This window comes from Vicugna pacos, chromosome 9 (genome assembly GCF_048564905.1).
Source record: "Vicugna pacos chromosome 9, VicPac4, whole genome shotgun sequence".
NCBI classification, from domain to species: domain Eukaryota; kingdom Metazoa; phylum Chordata; class Mammalia; order Artiodactyla; family Camelidae; genus Vicugna; species Vicugna pacos.
The window spans coordinates 53170395-53186443 of NC_132995.1; the positions used below are offsets into that span (position 1 = coordinate 53170395).

Below are 16049 nucleotides of genomic sequence, written 5' to 3' on the forward strand. Positions count from 1 at the left end.
CTCCGACCAAACACCAACATGGCCTTTTTCTTAGCATGTACTACTCAGTGTTTCCACCATGCTTATCTACTAGAATGTCACCTTTCAAAAAGCAGAATGATTACAAAGGACTTGGAGGGAATTTCTGAGGGGGTTGGAATTATGTTATATCTTGATTTTATTCGTAGGTACCTGACAGCACACTGTTATCAAAATTTGCCAAACTGTGCACTAAAAGCATGAGGCTTACTATGTGTACTTTACTTTTTTTCAATGGAAGAGAAAAGTAAAAGAAATATCAGAAGTGTTGTCCCCTTACCTTTCAAAAACCATGCTACAATGAAGAAAAAAATCGTATTTCGAATCAGTCTCTAAAGGGCACATCTGTAATAGTACTGAGTTTCCGTTTCTAAAGCAAATTACTATTGTTTTAATTCCAGTCTCACCAGCCTACACCCAGTAAAGTTACAGGGACCTGGAAAAATACAGTCATGTCAATTCCAACAGGTAACTATTTGCACAGTGCAACTGAAATTATTCTGTCCTGAACCTCCCATGTTGATTTTGTTCCTTCAGTCAACAGCCTGGGACAATACAGGAGGCCGTAATGGAAGAACAATACTCAGAACAAAGGAGGGGTCTGTTCTGCTTTACCGGGAGCAGAACACACTACACCTGAAGGACTAAATTCAGTTCTGGCTTCACTCATTGCAGAAGAAATGGAGAGTACTCGAAGGAAAGCAATTAAAATGGTGGGGGTCTTGAAGCCAGGTCATATGAGTAACCACTGAAGGAACTGGAGATTTTTATTACCCTGCAGAGAACAAACGGTCACAGGGGACACCAAGGATATCCTCAAGATCCCTATAAGTACCGTCTTGTGGAATTCAGGTTAGCTCTGTCTTATGGACCATGGCCAGAGCCAGAGACAGATGGGATCCAGAGTGTGACAGGTTTCAACCCCAAATAAAGCAAAGCCTCCTAACAAGAGAGCCACAGACATGACAAACACTAAATGCCTGCTCACAACAGCTTAAGAACTCTACTCAGCTCTCTTCACAGGCATATTTCCTTTTATCTTTGCAAGGACTTTGCAGTAGGCAGTAATATCTCCCATTTTTGGAGAAGAGTCAAAACTTAAAAAAAGCTGCTTAACAACAAGAGAGACTGGGCCTGTCAGAGGTGTACTACGGAGTGTCGAGCACAGCATTTAGCTACCACGGTGGAGACTATATGGAAAAGAACCCCAACCATGAGATTCTATGTTTCCTGTGCTAAAATCAGGCATTTCCATGTTTCCTAAAATATGCTGGAGCTCTTTAAGATTAAGAGAAAAAAAAAGGCACAATGTATATATTTGGCTAATTGTACAAGGTTTGATTTCTTTTTATCTTCCTGGACTGTTCTGAGGTTATCGCTTTTCAAAGAGAAAAAGCACCATGAAACATCTGGACTAGCAGAAAGAGCTCTGAAGAAGTCAGAAACCTGAATTCCACAGCTGACTCGAGAACTTCATATATGCAAATCAGTTAAGCTTTTCCTCTAGGTGTTTTTTAAAACTCAGAGGCTCTCAGGCCTAGTATATGACAGACATAAGAAAAGAAAAGCAAAATTTTATTTCTTCTTCCTTCCAATGAAAGAAATGATACTAAATGATAATTGAACCAGCAATTTCTTACCCCAGTTTATGACAAGTAGGGGAAAAAAAACCTTTCCTTTGGTAATACACTTGCTTTGAAATCTTATTTAATAAATATGCAATCTGTTGTTTGATGGTAAACTTATCTTGACAGGCCCAAGTTCTAAGGAAGCAGGAAAGAATAAACCCTTGATCAGAAGAGAATTGTCAAATCCCTTCCATCCTCGTACCTGCACAGCTTACGACTTAAGCCCAGCCAAGGCCTGACCCTGCATGGTCAAGAGACTGTGAGAAAAGCAAAATGAAATGCAAGGAAAAGACATTCTGCAAGATACCGTAAAAAACCAAAAACACATACTGAAAGCAGAATGCAAGTAAAAAGGAGAATCAAAGACATCACCTAAATTTCAGAGCGCAAAGGGGCATCACAGCCTCAAAGCCTGAAGGTTCGGAGAGGAACCTGAGTGAAAATCACTTCCCACAGAACAAAGATCACTGTCATCCTCTACTGCAAACTCTCAGGTTTTTTTCTATCAGAAGCATGAAGTGTCTTTTTTATTTTTTAAATTCCTGCCAACAAAATGTTCACGACTAACGAAACTAAGTGAAGGGACAGGGTAGTCGCTCTACTATTTTTCAAATAATGTCAGTTTGAATATTTTCAAAACAAAAGCAGGCGGCAGAATGTGGAGGGGGAGCACATCACGTGTGACTGTGGATATCCTCCCTCTCTTCTGAGCGAAGCAGACACCAATACAGACCCACCCGCGGTCACAGTACTCACACTCCGTGTACTTGAGGGAACGAAAAACCTTCCGCTGGGGTGTTACCCGCTTGATGTTTGGATGATCTTCAAGTGTCAGCAGCCCCGCTTTCTGTTTTTCTCTTATCTGAATCACTTCAAAATCACTGGGGTAGTCACTGGATGGATTGTTTCGAGGTATAATTCTCCAGTTGTCTATTTCACTGCTCTTCAGGGCACTTGAAATAAATGAATTTCTAGCTTTGGCTGTAAAGTATCCATTGAAAGCCACAATATACTCTGAAATCAATGACCACAAAATAAAAATTAGAATTTATGCACATATATAATAACATAAGCTTATATCTAATCTAAAATTTCCCTGGTAAAAGAAAACTCATGTATCATAAAACCTACAGTATAAAGAGCAGCAAACAAATCTATCTTCCTTTTAAACCACAACCCCATTTTTAACAAACACAGTACAAACTAATAAAAGAAACTTTTTCTATGTTTTAAAATAAACTTTCTACCATTTTAATTGTCAAATTTTTCAAATAAAAATTCAAGTAACTGTGGCAAAATATTTAGTAAGATAATACTTTGGTTTCTCTTTGATCAGTAAAAAAGAAATTTTAAAAGAAAAGCAGTAAACAGACAGACTAGTTTACACAATCTGAACAGCAGTTTCCAGAGCTTTGAGTGAAAAAGATCTGAATGAAGCCCCCTGATCACAGAACACATCACTCAAAATCAGATAGCTGTGCTATTTTTCAAAAAGCAAACATTAACAGAAGTTTCAGTGTATGGCAAAGAAATGCATGTATGTTTTTCAAATAGAAAGAAGGAATTCTGAAAAGTGAAGGCTTGGTTTTATTTTATTGAGAACAATAAATGAATTTAGAGCTGTATATGAATATAAGACTACTTGCTCAGTTATTCACAACTGGTCACATAAACCTGCAGCACCTCCAAAGTCCCCACCCTCACCAGCTGCAATGGCATCTGTTCCATGGAATTAAGTTTTAGGGAAATAATTCAGAATGTCAATTTCCTTGCTTCATATAAGCTAACTGTACTGGGAAAACAAACTTCAGCAAAGTTAACATTCAAACACCATGCACTCAGCCCATTTGAAATTTATTGTAGAAGAGAGGGAAATGTTTTCAGCCACAGCTAATGTTTACAGTAAGTCTGGAAAACGCATCTGGGGGGAGGTCCCTAACATTTAAAATAATACCATTACCATATTCCACAACCGTTGAGGAGAACTCCACCTTCAAAGTCAGGTGGGAACAGCCAGGGCACGGGGCCTTTTCAAATGATTTCTTTTCCAGTCTGTCCCCCAGATGTTTCTTCCCACAGAGCAACACCACCAGCAGAAGCAGCCAGATGTTGACAAGCTTCATGGTCATCAGTGAATAGGGTCATAAAATCACATAAATTCAAATCGCACTTTTTTCTTCCTTGATTATAAGTTAATTTTTGTTTCAGCTAAAAGCTGAAACATTACTGATCAGCCATTTTACAGTCTTGTCCAACGTAAATAAAAGTTAAATTTCATGGCCTTTTGTGCCTTGGCCTGGAAAGAGGCTTTCATTTCTTTCTTCGTTTCTTCTCCATCTTGAACCTCAGGCTTCACTCACTCTGGCCCAGACACCCGAGTCCTATACTCCATCTGCACCACAGAACCAAAGTCCAGCAGGGATGAGCAATCACTGAGAGCCAGTCTACAAAACAACACAAGCGCACAGAGGCATCAGCAGCACAGCGACAGAGCCCAGGAGGACGCAGTTATCCTGCAATTTAGATAAGAGGGTCAAAAACATAAACCAGCTCTAAGACAAAGCAAACTATGGTGCAACCATGAAACACCTTATTTCATTTTTATTTAGTTACTCTTTACTTCTTTCAGGGGAAAAAAATTCTAAAGCAGATTCAAAAACAAAAAAAGATAAAATAAATGAGAAAAATACGGATAACAATCCCAGGAATATTAGGCATACTGGCCCTGAGCATCCAAAAAAGGAGGAGGAATCACGACCCTTTGCTTATGATCCTTTACTTCTACTTCAGATTCTGCATTTTCCTACCATTTGCAACTCTTCATCTCTAGGGCATTAATCCAGTTAGCACTTTAATTCCCCATAAATTTCACCAATTTTTCAGGGAAAAGATTGGTACACATCCTGACTTTCCACTGTAAAATTAACACCTAAGAACAAACTAATTTCCATACAACTCATACTTACCAGCTTCTTTAAGAGACTCTGGACTCTCAAATTACTCACACTACACCTTTTCAGATTTTGAAATATTTCCTGCCAACTCTGAAAAGAGCACAGAAAAGTTTTTATTGTCATGAAATTTATTTTAGCTGAACCTTCAACTTAAAGATTTTAACCCTCTAAACATGCTATCAAACCAGATTATCCCTTCTTACTGGAAGTGTTATGAAAGGACCGTTGGTGAGATAAAAGCTATTGCCAAAGAAAAATGTCATTTGAGTATTAAATTACTTGCGGGCACAGATACCTTTCAAAATATCTGAATGGTAGGAAAAATGGTAAGTCTTCACAATGACGAGTACAGCAGCAGGAAAAAAACAATGCAGGTTGTAGCACTCCCAGAAAAATGAGTTGCACATATCACACCAGAAACATAAATCACCCATCAAGGGGGAGACAGACCAGAGAGGCAACAGGCCTTCCATTGCTACTTGTTTCTACAAAGGAAACACTAAGGACAAGGAGTTAGCTCCCTTTCAAGAGAGGTATGCCCGTCCCATTCACCTGGCAGAAACTGGTACCTGAGAGCACCAAGGAATCTGTGGTTTCTGGAACTATTCATGTGTGCTTCTATAAACAGGAAAACTTTGATAAAGTATAAAGCAAGAGTTTAGAGTGTCTAAGCCATTTTTGAAGTCTAATTAACTAGGACATTCATCATTACAATCACAAACGATCCTGAAAAGCAGGCCGCTCTCTGAACTAGAGACCAAGGATGATGGAACAGAGTTCATCAGATAGAAATGAAATATTAAAAGAATTTCCATAGCCACACATAGAACAATGAGAATACCAATCATATGAACAGAGAAGTGAAAAACAAAGACCAGAACAGAAAGATGGAAGAAAAGCAACAGGGGACGCCAACAGCCACTCCAAACTGTCTTACAGCACTCCGCCCAGGAGAGAGCCATGGTCTCCCAGTTCATACTGGATCTCCACAGCGACGGTACCACAGGACACAGTTCTATGCGGCATATACCTGACTTAATTACAGTGTTATAGGTCAAAGACGAGATGGCTAATCACTAGTGATAAGAGCTCTCATGTTACAGGAAATGAACTTACGGGTAGAAGATTTAAACAGGTTTCTCACTCAATGAAGGCAAAATTTTTTTAATAAAGAAAAAAACCTCCTCTGCCTCATGCTAAAGGATCTATGACACATTTGGGCTAGACAGAATCCAAATATTAGCAAGTCACGTTAGTTAGCAAATCTTAGACCTAAGGTGGGTTAGATCAATTTTAACTAAACCTGTGTCAAATTAACCCACACACACAGCTCAAGACCGTGAACTTACACTGAGCCTGCGAGGGGAGACGGCTCGTGTTCTCTTACAGCTGAAGCAGGAGCCTGATTTCAGAAGAAAAATGGAAAGAACAGATTAGGGGTTTTTAAATTTTAAAATGCCTAAGGTAATCAGTTCTCTTCCAGAAAGAATAGGAAAACTTTTTAGGTTTTTTGAAAAGAAGACTTTATACCTTAATTTATTCATTAACTCACACAGGTTTACAGAGTGCTAACCAAGTTTAAGATGCTGCCAGGTGCCGCAGAGGAAACCAAGGTTACTAAGAGAGGGACACAGCCCTGCAGGTGCCATCCTGCAAAGAGGCCGATCCCAAACACTGACGGCTAAGCGGGTGCAGGGGAGGATGAGGCAGAGGAGGGACAGACACAGGTGCCGGGTTGCACATCTTCCCAGGACAGCCTGAGGAGGACCGCAGTGGGCTCAAGTGGAGTCTGACCTGGCAGGGTTGTGAACAGCAAGGAAAGCATGATCCCAGCAGAGAAGCCTCACCAGCCGGCTCACCCTGGCTGCCACGTGGAAGGGGGCACAGGCAGCAGCGGGGAACCAACTGGAAGGCTCCTGCAAAGATGGTGGCCGGGTCCAAGACGATGAAGGTGGTCCCATGACGAAGGTGGAGGTGGAGGTGAAGACAGACTCTGCTGACCACCAGATGCGGGGGCGTGCAGGGGAGGAGCCAAGGATGACACCAAGGCCTCTTGCTCGAAAACTGATGGCGTCTGCCCCTAAATGGGATGGAAAAGGCTGCAGAAAAATCTGGTTTGGGAAACACTAATAGGACCCGAGTTCTGAACAGGAGAAATTGAGGATGAACATTAGAGCTGGGAGGGCACGGCTCAGGGCAGAAGGAACAGGGAGGTCAAAAGAACCTCAAAATCAAGTGAAAAAGAATTTCCATAATGAAAGGTGGTCACTGGTTTAGTAATTAAAAGGTCACTGAACCGTCCACCAAAGGGCAGCACTGGTGAAGCCACCCTGCTCTAGTCTCCAAACCTCCAGGGGCTGGAAAGAAGCCATCTCGGGTAGAGAATTCCCACAGGGAGGAGTAGGTTGACAAGGACAAGGCGACACTCCCTGGTGTGTGTGGATCTGGCTAACCTGCTTATATTTTTTAAGGGTGAACTAAAATCTGGGTTCTAAGACACTCTTTTTAAAGAGGTGTGGCTCGTAAAAATTATGACAACAGACACTGAGCTTTCTACAGATTCCCAATCCCAGAAGAAGAAGGCTTTAAAATACAAATTTGCATTAAGGAAAACAAAAACACCACCAGGGAGCTATAGGCTGGTGAGTGATGATGTGGGCACTGGGGTCACCAGACCGGCCACCGGCTACCGACCTCTGTGCCCTTGGCCTGTTTGTTTTAAAGACAGCCAGTTCCCACGGACTCCTCCGCGGGGGCTCTGAAGGCATCCCTTCACCGTGTCCACAGGGGTCCTTCCTGGCTCTCACCACACAGTGCAGACCTGGAGACCATTTTCTCCAAGACAGGCTCACCATCTAGTGACAAAGAGATAAGTAGGAACAAGAATAAGATAAGCAAAGAGTATGTAAACACAGACACAAACACACATGAAAAGAAAAACACTCTTTATAAAAAGTGTTTTAACTTTTCCTTTCTTCTTCCTTTTCTGAATAATGCAGTCGAGGACCAGAAGTAAGGTTTGGTGGGAGAGCCGCAGTGGCCCAGTGGGGAGGGATGGAGACTGAGAGGGGTGTCAGAGCTGAGTGAGGTGCCAGCAGGGACAAAGGGACACTGATTTGATCAAATCAATATTCTGCGGACAGTGGAAAGCAGCTTTCTCACTATCAGAGAAGGAAGTCACAAATATGAAAGGGGGGAAAAACCTGGATGAACAACACAGGATCAGAATGAAACTGGAAACACTGGTATGATCTCAAGGTTTTCAACACAGACAGAGCAGACATAAACACATGCATATCTGGGTACACACATTCACACAAACACACACACATGTATTTCCCAGCTCTGTCTACTAAAAGGACATGGGGCAGTGACATCCCACCGGGAGGGAGCCCCCTTGGTGCCCAGAACTGGTTTTCTTAATACTATTCTCCACTAGAAGAAACCAGGCTCCTTGCTTGCAGGAAATGCCCATTAACATAACTGGGGATAATGGGCAACTTAATTTCAAATGGTTCAGAGGAAAAAAGGGTTTGTACTGTTCTTGGACCCTTTCTGGTAGGTTGACATGGTTTCCAAAATATGAAAAAAAAAAAAAGTAAAAAAGTCCTATAATTACTCTCAGTTGCTGGCATTGCCCTCAGAAGGGTGGAAGTACTAAATGTGATGGTGGAGTGGGCGCAGTTATAAGCCTTTTCTCTGAGACTCTGCGCTGACCATTGTGTGCATAACCAGACCACAGACCTTGTCAAACAGACTGACAGCATCAACTGTCAAACAGAATGACATCCAAACATCCCAAATGATGGACAGAGCTAGTCAAAGTCAAATTAAAAGTATTTCTCGGCAGGGGGGTATAGCACAAGCGGCAGAGAGCATGCTTAGCATGCACAAGGTCCTGGGTTCAATCCCCAGTACCTCCTCTAAAAATAAATATATGAATGAACCTAATTACCTCCCCCCTCAAAAAAACAAAAACAAAACAAGGGGATTAAAAAATCAGACAAAAAGTATTTCTCATTCTAAGGAACTGTGGAATTGAGAAAGTAAATGGCTGCTAAAATTAACCCCAGTTCTCTCTATAATTTACATTATAAAAATAACGTTTTGACAAACAAAAATTGGAGACACCCAGTATAAAATAAAATCTTGTTTAAGAATTCAACCCAATAAAAACTACTCTCATATGTTGCTACTGAATGTAAAAATTATAACCTTTTAGAATGGTAACTTGCCAACATGTGAATGAAAAAATCTTCTAGTCTAATATATTCAATAATAACAGTAACTGACACTGAGCATTTATCATGTGGCAGGCATTATTCTAAGTAATTTCCATGTATTAACCCACTTAGTGCTCACAACCTGTTCCTATCCAATTTTCAGATGAGAAAATTTAGACGCAGGATGGCTCTGTGCCTGGAGCCACATGGCCAGGGAGTGGGAAAGCTGGGCTGGGGACCTGGGTAGTCTGGCTCCAGGAGCAACACTCTTAAGAGCTAGGTTACCCCACTTTCCTAAAACCTCCCTGCAAAATTCATTCCATAGAAGTATGAATCTGAAAGCACACAAAGATTAATGTTCAGGGATTTTAACTGGTAAAAATTAGAGACCATCTAAAAGCAACAGGGAGAGTCCAGAAATAAACCCACAAACTTTGGTCAATTAATCTTTTGACAAAGGAGGGAAGAATATACAATGGAGAAAAGACAGTCTCTTCAGCAAATGGTGTTGGGAAAACTGGACAGCTGCATGTAAATCAATGAAATTAGAACACTCCCTCATACCATGCATAAAAATCAACTCAAAATGGCATAAAGATTTAAACATAAGACAAGACACTATAAACCTCTTAGAAGAAAACATAAGCAAAACATTCTATGACATAAATCTCAGCAATGTTCTCCCAGGGAAGCCTGCCCAAGCAATAGAAATAAGAGCAAAAATTAACAAGTGGGACCTTATAAACTTACAAGCTTTTGCACAGCAAAGGAAACCATAAGCAAAACAAAATGATAACCTATGGAAAGGAAGAAAATATTTGCAAATGATGTGACTGACAAAGGCTTATTTCTAGAATATATAAACAGCTCATACAACTTAGTAACAAAAAACCAAACAACCCAATCCAAAAATGGGCAGAGTACCTAAACAAGTAATTCTCCAGTGAAGACATACAAATGGCCAACAGGCACATGAAAAAATGGTCAATATCACTGATGATCAGAGAAATGCAAATCAAAACTACAATGAGGCATCACCTCACACCAGTCAGGATGGCCATCATTCAAAAGTTCATGAACGATAAATACTGGAGAGGGTGTGGAGAAAAGGGAACCCTCCTACACTGCTGGTGGGAATGTAGTTTGGTGCAGCCATTATGCAAAACCAAAAAAACTAAAAATAGACCTACCATATGATCCAGCAATTCCACTTCCTGGGTATTTATCTGGAGGGAACTATCTGGAAAAGATACATGCAGTCCAATGTTCACAGTAGCACTATTTACAATAGCCAAGACACGGAAACAACCTAAATGTCCATCAACAGATGACTGGATAAAGAAGCTGTGGTATATTTATACAATGGAATACTACTTGGCCATAAAAAATAATCAAATAATGCCATTTGCAGCAACGTGGATGGATCTGGAGAATGTCATTCTAAGTGAAGTAAGCCAGGAAGAGAAAAAAAATACCATATATCACTCATATGTGGAATCTTTAAAAAAAAAAAAGACAAAGGAACCTATTTACAAAACAGAAACAGATTCAGGCACAGAAAACAAACTTACGGTTACTGGGGTGGGGGGAAGGGGGAAAGGGATAAATTGGGAGTTCAAGATTTGTAGATACTAACTACTATATATATATATAAAATAGATAAACCAGGAGTTCATACTGTACAGCACAAGGAACTGTATTCAATATCTTGTAGTAACTTATGGTGAAAAAGAACATGAAAAGAAATATATATATGCTCATGTATGACAGGAACATTGTGCTGCACACCAGAAATTGACACAACACTGTAAACTGAGTATATTTCAATTAAAATATGTATATTAAAAAATGTATTCTCACAAATACTAAGAAAAAATAAATAAGTAAAAGCAATAGTGGACCAGCTGAATAATTACGGTTCACCCTTACAGTGGAATGCAATGCAGCAATTTCAAATATGCTCCTTCGGAAGGCTGAATAATGTTCCTCAAAAGAGGTCCACATTCTCATCTCCAGAACCTGTAAATGTTATTTTATATGGCCAAAGGGACTCTGCAGGTGTAACTAAACTAAGGGTGTAGAGATGAGGAGAATACCCTGATTGTCCAGTCTACTGTAATTACAAGAGCCTTTGTAAGTGGAGGCAGGAGATGTGATGATGGAATCACGAGGCTCAAGTGAGACAAGGTAGAGGTCAGGAGCCAAAGGATGCCGGTGCCTCCAAACACTTCAAAAGGGAAAGAAATCGGTTCTCCCCCCAGAACTTTCAGAAGGAATGAAGCCAATACCTTAACTTTAGCCCAGTGAGACTGATTTCAGACTACTGACCTCCAAAACTGCAAGACAATAAACTCGTGTTGTTTTGTTGGGGCGGGGGGGGGGAGGTCATTTATTTAACCCAGGACCTTGTGCATGCTAAGCATGCACTCTACCACTGACCTATACCCTTCCCCCCAAATTCATGTTGTTTTAAGCCACTAAGTTGGTAGAAATTTGTTACAGCAATAGAAAACTAATATATTTCCCAAAGAATATGGGGGAAATGCTAATGAAATATTAAGTAAGACAGTTCATGTACAGTGTGATCCAAATTTTGTTTTTAAATATGTATCTATACGGACAGGGGGAAAAAGAATATAAAAAGTGATTCTAGCTTTCAATGTCATGATCACAGGCAGTTAGTTTCTTAATTCTATTCATTTACCTTTTTACAAAGATTACATTCATTACATTTAAATTAGATAAAGCAAATACTTTAACAAACCTTTTAAAATAAACTTTATAAAAAATTTTCTAGTTAGACAGTGTCACAAAGAGTCAAAATATGTTAAAAATTTATTTGTACAAAAAGCAGAGCTTAAAAGGGATCTATTTCCTAGAAATTGTTTTCAAAAATATGTCAGTCTTCTAGCTTAAGTCTATGCTTTTAGCTAGTTCATTCTGAAGAGGTTTATCATTTGTAATGTCACTTACAGGGCCTAGTTAGGGCTGTGACTGGATCCATTTAGTGTCTCCTGGATTTAATTTCTATAAATTCTTTATGCAGAAGATCTGGTTACCCTTCCATACAAATGCACACCTTAAAAGATGGTATTTACAAAAATATGTATTTTCCATAAAGAAGTATAATTATGCCTCTAATACAGGTGCAATAAAAAATATTTGGCAATAAACAATAAGTGTAAAATAAACAGTTCAAATAATAGAATGCCAGGAGTAAGATTTAATGAGATGCATAAAAGCGAGACAAAGCAGAGAAGATGTATTACTTGGGCAAGCAACTGGTCCAAGGACAGCTAACACTCCTTGCAGCACTGAGAATCTTCTACTTTGCATTATAAAAGAGTATCACTAAGATTATGATTCTAGGTGTAGCTGAAATACATTTCAAGTTTTTTTTTTTGTGCAAATAATTAAAGAACACAATTCAAGGGGTGGGGGTATAGCTCAGTGGTAGAGCATGTGCTTAGTGTGCATGAGGTCCTGGGTTCAATCTCCAATACCTCCATTAAACTAACTAAGTAAATACATACCTAATTACCACCCCCACAAAAACAAAAGAACACAATTCAAGTGAGAGGAAATTACTTGTATCACCCAACAGTCATCTAATTATGCAGCTGTGCCTTGCTTTGTAATAAACCTTTACTGAACTAGATCCAGGGAAAATGGAATGGTGTTGAGGCCACGAAAGGATACCAATCAGTTCAATTAAAATTTGGCTGTAAAAACACCATTTTCATAACTAACTGCATACTTGGCTGCATTACCATTGTTTAATAGGCCAATATTTAAGAGGTGCCAGACCACACTATCTTAAAATAAAGGTGTACTCTTATGCTGATTGAACCATTCATTCTGGCACATTCTCTCCATCAGTAGGTTTCATAGGGAAAAAACCACAAATAATTCAGCCCCAAGAGTCAAGAGTGCCAAAGTTAAGAAATATTGGTCTGCATTGTTCTTTATTGCCATAGATGTTGCTCCTGTTCTCTTCATTCTTTTCTCCCTTCTGCCATCCAGCACTGGTCAACTGCGTATGAGGTTAGTATTTTCTCACTTTAAACTCATTTCCTTAAGCAAAAGGACGTGGTCAAGATTAATAACCCTAGTTAGCAGATTTCTGCAGCATGTCAGAAGTGATGAGGCCACAGGGAAGAGGAAATCAACTTTAGCCTCCTCCTACCTCCTCCTTAACCTGCCTCAGGCACAACACGGACAGACCAAGGTCTGGCCTCCCATTCTTGATATTTCAAGGCACTGAGGGTTGGGATTACCAAGTTTTTCCAATAAAATACAACAGGATCTAAACTCTCTCCTGGAGTAAAGAGACAGATGCAAATCCCCCACCCTTGACCCCAACTTAAGGCACCACTGGGAGCCACGTGTGGTCTTCCCAGACCTGCAGTCTCTAATTATCCGTAGCACCTGCAGAGGCTGCCAATAAATGGAAGAGGCAGCGGCCAGGGCAAGAATCATCCACCACCAGACCTATGGAAAATACAATCGAAGAACATGTGGATGGGAAGGGCATGTGGGAAAAAAAAAAAAAGAAACCTGGTAACTCTTAGAAGAGCTCCTGCTTGATCCTATGTCACCGCAGGTGCTTCAAAGGCTCTGCAAGCACTAAATCAGAATGTCTCTTCTTTCATAGACACAACCAATTCTTGATTATAAGGGATACTTGAGGAGCACAAGAGAGAGATCTGGTGAGCAAGAGTTCCACCCTCCCTGTCCCCAACAAAAAGGGCTCTGGCCATCTGCATCATGCATGGGAACATAAAATCAAATTTTATCTGAAAAACTGCTCTGCATGAATGGATAAACAAAATGTGTTACATCCCTACAATGGAATATTACTGGGCCATGAAAAGGACTGAAGTATTAATACAGTTGGTACAATGGAGATAAACTTTGAAAACAGTATGCAAAATAAAAGAAGCCAGACACAACAGCCACATATCATCTCACCTGAATATACGAGATATTCAGAAAAGACAAATCTCAGGGGACAAAGTAGATTAGTGGTTGCCTGGAACTGGGGTTACAAGTGAGTAGTGAGTGCAGATGGGCACCAGGGATGTTTCTGAGATGACAGAAATGTTCTAAAACTGGGTTGTGATGATTGTACTATAAATTTACTAAAAAAAAACACTGAATAAGTACACTTAAAACAGGTGAATTTTATGGTGTATAAATTATACTTTAACAATGCTCTCATATTAATATGTATAAATATATAAAATGGGTGCTGCAGATAAAAAAGTTGGGCAGAATCACTGCTCTCCAAACCCCTTATTTTTACAAATTCGCAAACTGAGACGTTGAAGTTAGAGCACTATTACCAGCACAGTTAAGACTAACGGGAAATGAAATTCTCCAGAGTTCAACTCTGAGATCTTAAGCCCCTCTTTCTCACTTGGAAGTGTCCTTCACAATCTAAACTGTAAATATTTAACTTAATTTGCATAGACAAACAGCCCAAGATTCTCAGGAGCTCCAGCCAAAACAAAGGGTAAACATCTTAATGAAAATATGTTGACGATCTGTAACAGTCTCCGGGAGCACACTCACGACAGGGCAATGCAAGATGTGTAAGATTCTACAGGTCTGAAAGGCACTTTTGTTTCGAGAGTAAACCCAAAAGTCTCACGGGCCCAAACTGCCCATGAGCTTCTTACACCGCGTTTCTGAAAACTAGCGGAGCAACGTGTAGCGCCCGAGACCGGCAAAGAATCGAGGTCACTTAAGATCTGCTCCCGGCACCCCTCTGGGAGCGGACCAAGAACTACGGTACGCTCGGAGGCTAAGGGCCAGAGCCAGGCATGTTGTTTCACTCAGCTGCTGTTTATTTCAGATAAAGACAAGGGTGAGACGGAGCAAGCTATCAAGGCGTGTAAACACGGAGAAAGGGCCAGGCGGAGACCCCCGTCGCGAGTCGGGGCTGGGTCTGCGGCGAGCGGCGGAGATCACGCGTTTCCCGCAAGTGGGCAGGCGGCGCACCGGGTGCCTGTAGACGCGTCTCCACCGCTCGCCCAGCTGCCCTCGCGCTGTCCCGTCCTCTCCCTGCGGATCTGGGGCGCAGGGAGGCCGCCGCCCCCAGCGCGGGCCCGCGCCGCCCCCCGCCCTCGGGGCCTCCAGCGCGGCGAGCACGCCGGAACGCGCCGCGGCCGCGCAGGTCGGGAGGGGTAGCGGCTCCGGGAAGCGGGCCGTCACACATACCTGAGGCCGCCTCAGGCTCGGGTCCGGCGGGCCCGGGATAACGGCGCCTCCGCGGCGAACACGCCTTGGGTCTCCATTCGGGGCTGTTTACTCCCAACGCTCGCGAGACTGCACCATCTGGGCGGGGAGACCGACAGCCGGGGCAGTCCCCTAGGCGCCGGCCGTGCGTGCCCTGCGTGCGCGCTCTGGACGCCGAGGGCCGCCGGGCCGGTAAGGCGAACGAATGTCTCGCGACATTTGGAGGGGGGCGGGAGCGCGAGCGCAGGGGCGTGGCCAGCTCGCAGGGACCCATTTGGAGACCCGGGAAAGAACCGTTGCAGGATTCCCACGTGGGATGCGCTGGGCTTCAAGGCCCTGGACCCTGGGGACCTGCACCGACCCCCGAAGCGGCCACGTCGGGCCTGTCCTAGGGAGGACGACCCTGGCGGACTCCAGCGCTCTCTTCGGGCCTTTAGGTGTCTGGGTCGAGAGCGAGATTTGGGCGACACTCCCTCTGCAAACCTCTACCCTATTTACCTGCTTTACCGGTGCGGCAGCTGGGAAGCGGACGGGTGAAGTGCTTTCTCAGGGCCAGAGGATTCAGAGTCCTCACCTGTCTGACTCCCACTCTGACAGGCGAGACTCCTGCCCCAAGTTTGGTCTCCTCCACTCCTAACTTCTCCCGGCCTTGCCTGCACCACGGACACCGAGCATCTACCCCTTTGAAGAAAGGATCAATGTGTTACACTCTCTGCAAGTGTGCCTCCCCAAAAATGTCTGGGTGATTGAGATACTAGGGTCACGGGCTGTTTTCTGTCTTAATGTTGAGCTGGTCCACACTTGACACTGGGCACAACTGGGGGACTGAAAGCATGTTTTAGTTAATGCCAGTGAAAAATGATGAGCTATGCAGTCAGATAAAACTACTTGTAACTTGTGTGAACTTTGCTCTGCACCGTAATTCTGCATGGCACCAGTGTGACAATAAACCACAACACTGCATCTTTCCTTTAACATTAGCCAAA

The 16049-nt window shown here is 42.2% G+C and overlaps 1 protein-coding gene and 1 long non-coding RNA gene across 5 annotated transcripts in view; one reads left to right on the plus strand and one right to left on the minus strand.

The window, feature by feature from the left end:
* The window catches only part of MBTPS1 (membrane bound transcription factor peptidase, site 1), a 47184-nt gene extending 31983 nt beyond the window's left edge, over window positions 1–15201 (minus strand). For 2 of the 4 annotated variants that reach the window (XM_072967831.1, XM_015241961.3), the window contains exons 1-3: window positions 15046–15201; window positions 3607–4090; window positions 2403–2660 (exon numbers count right to left, since the gene is read on the minus strand). In XM_072967831.1, coding sequence (XP_072823932.1) covers window positions 2403–2660; window positions 3607–3775 — 427 coding nt within the window. In that variant the 5' untranslated portion in view covers window positions 3776–4090; window positions 15046–15201. Of the gene's footprint in view, window positions 1–2402; window positions 2661–3606; window positions 4160–4612; window positions 4691–15045 lie in introns of all 4 variants that reach the window. The other 2 variants (XM_031680883.2, XM_015241959.3) reach the window with 2 other exon arrangements.
* A 165-nt stretch (window positions 15202–15366) lies between these two features.
* Window positions 15367–16038, plus strand: LOC140698203 (uncharacterized). The gene is made up of 2 exons (XR_012075835.1): window positions 15367–15572; window positions 15661–16038. It is a non-coding gene; the product is annotated as an uncharacterized lncRNA (long non-coding RNA).
* Window positions 16039–16049: the final 11 nt, after the last annotated feature.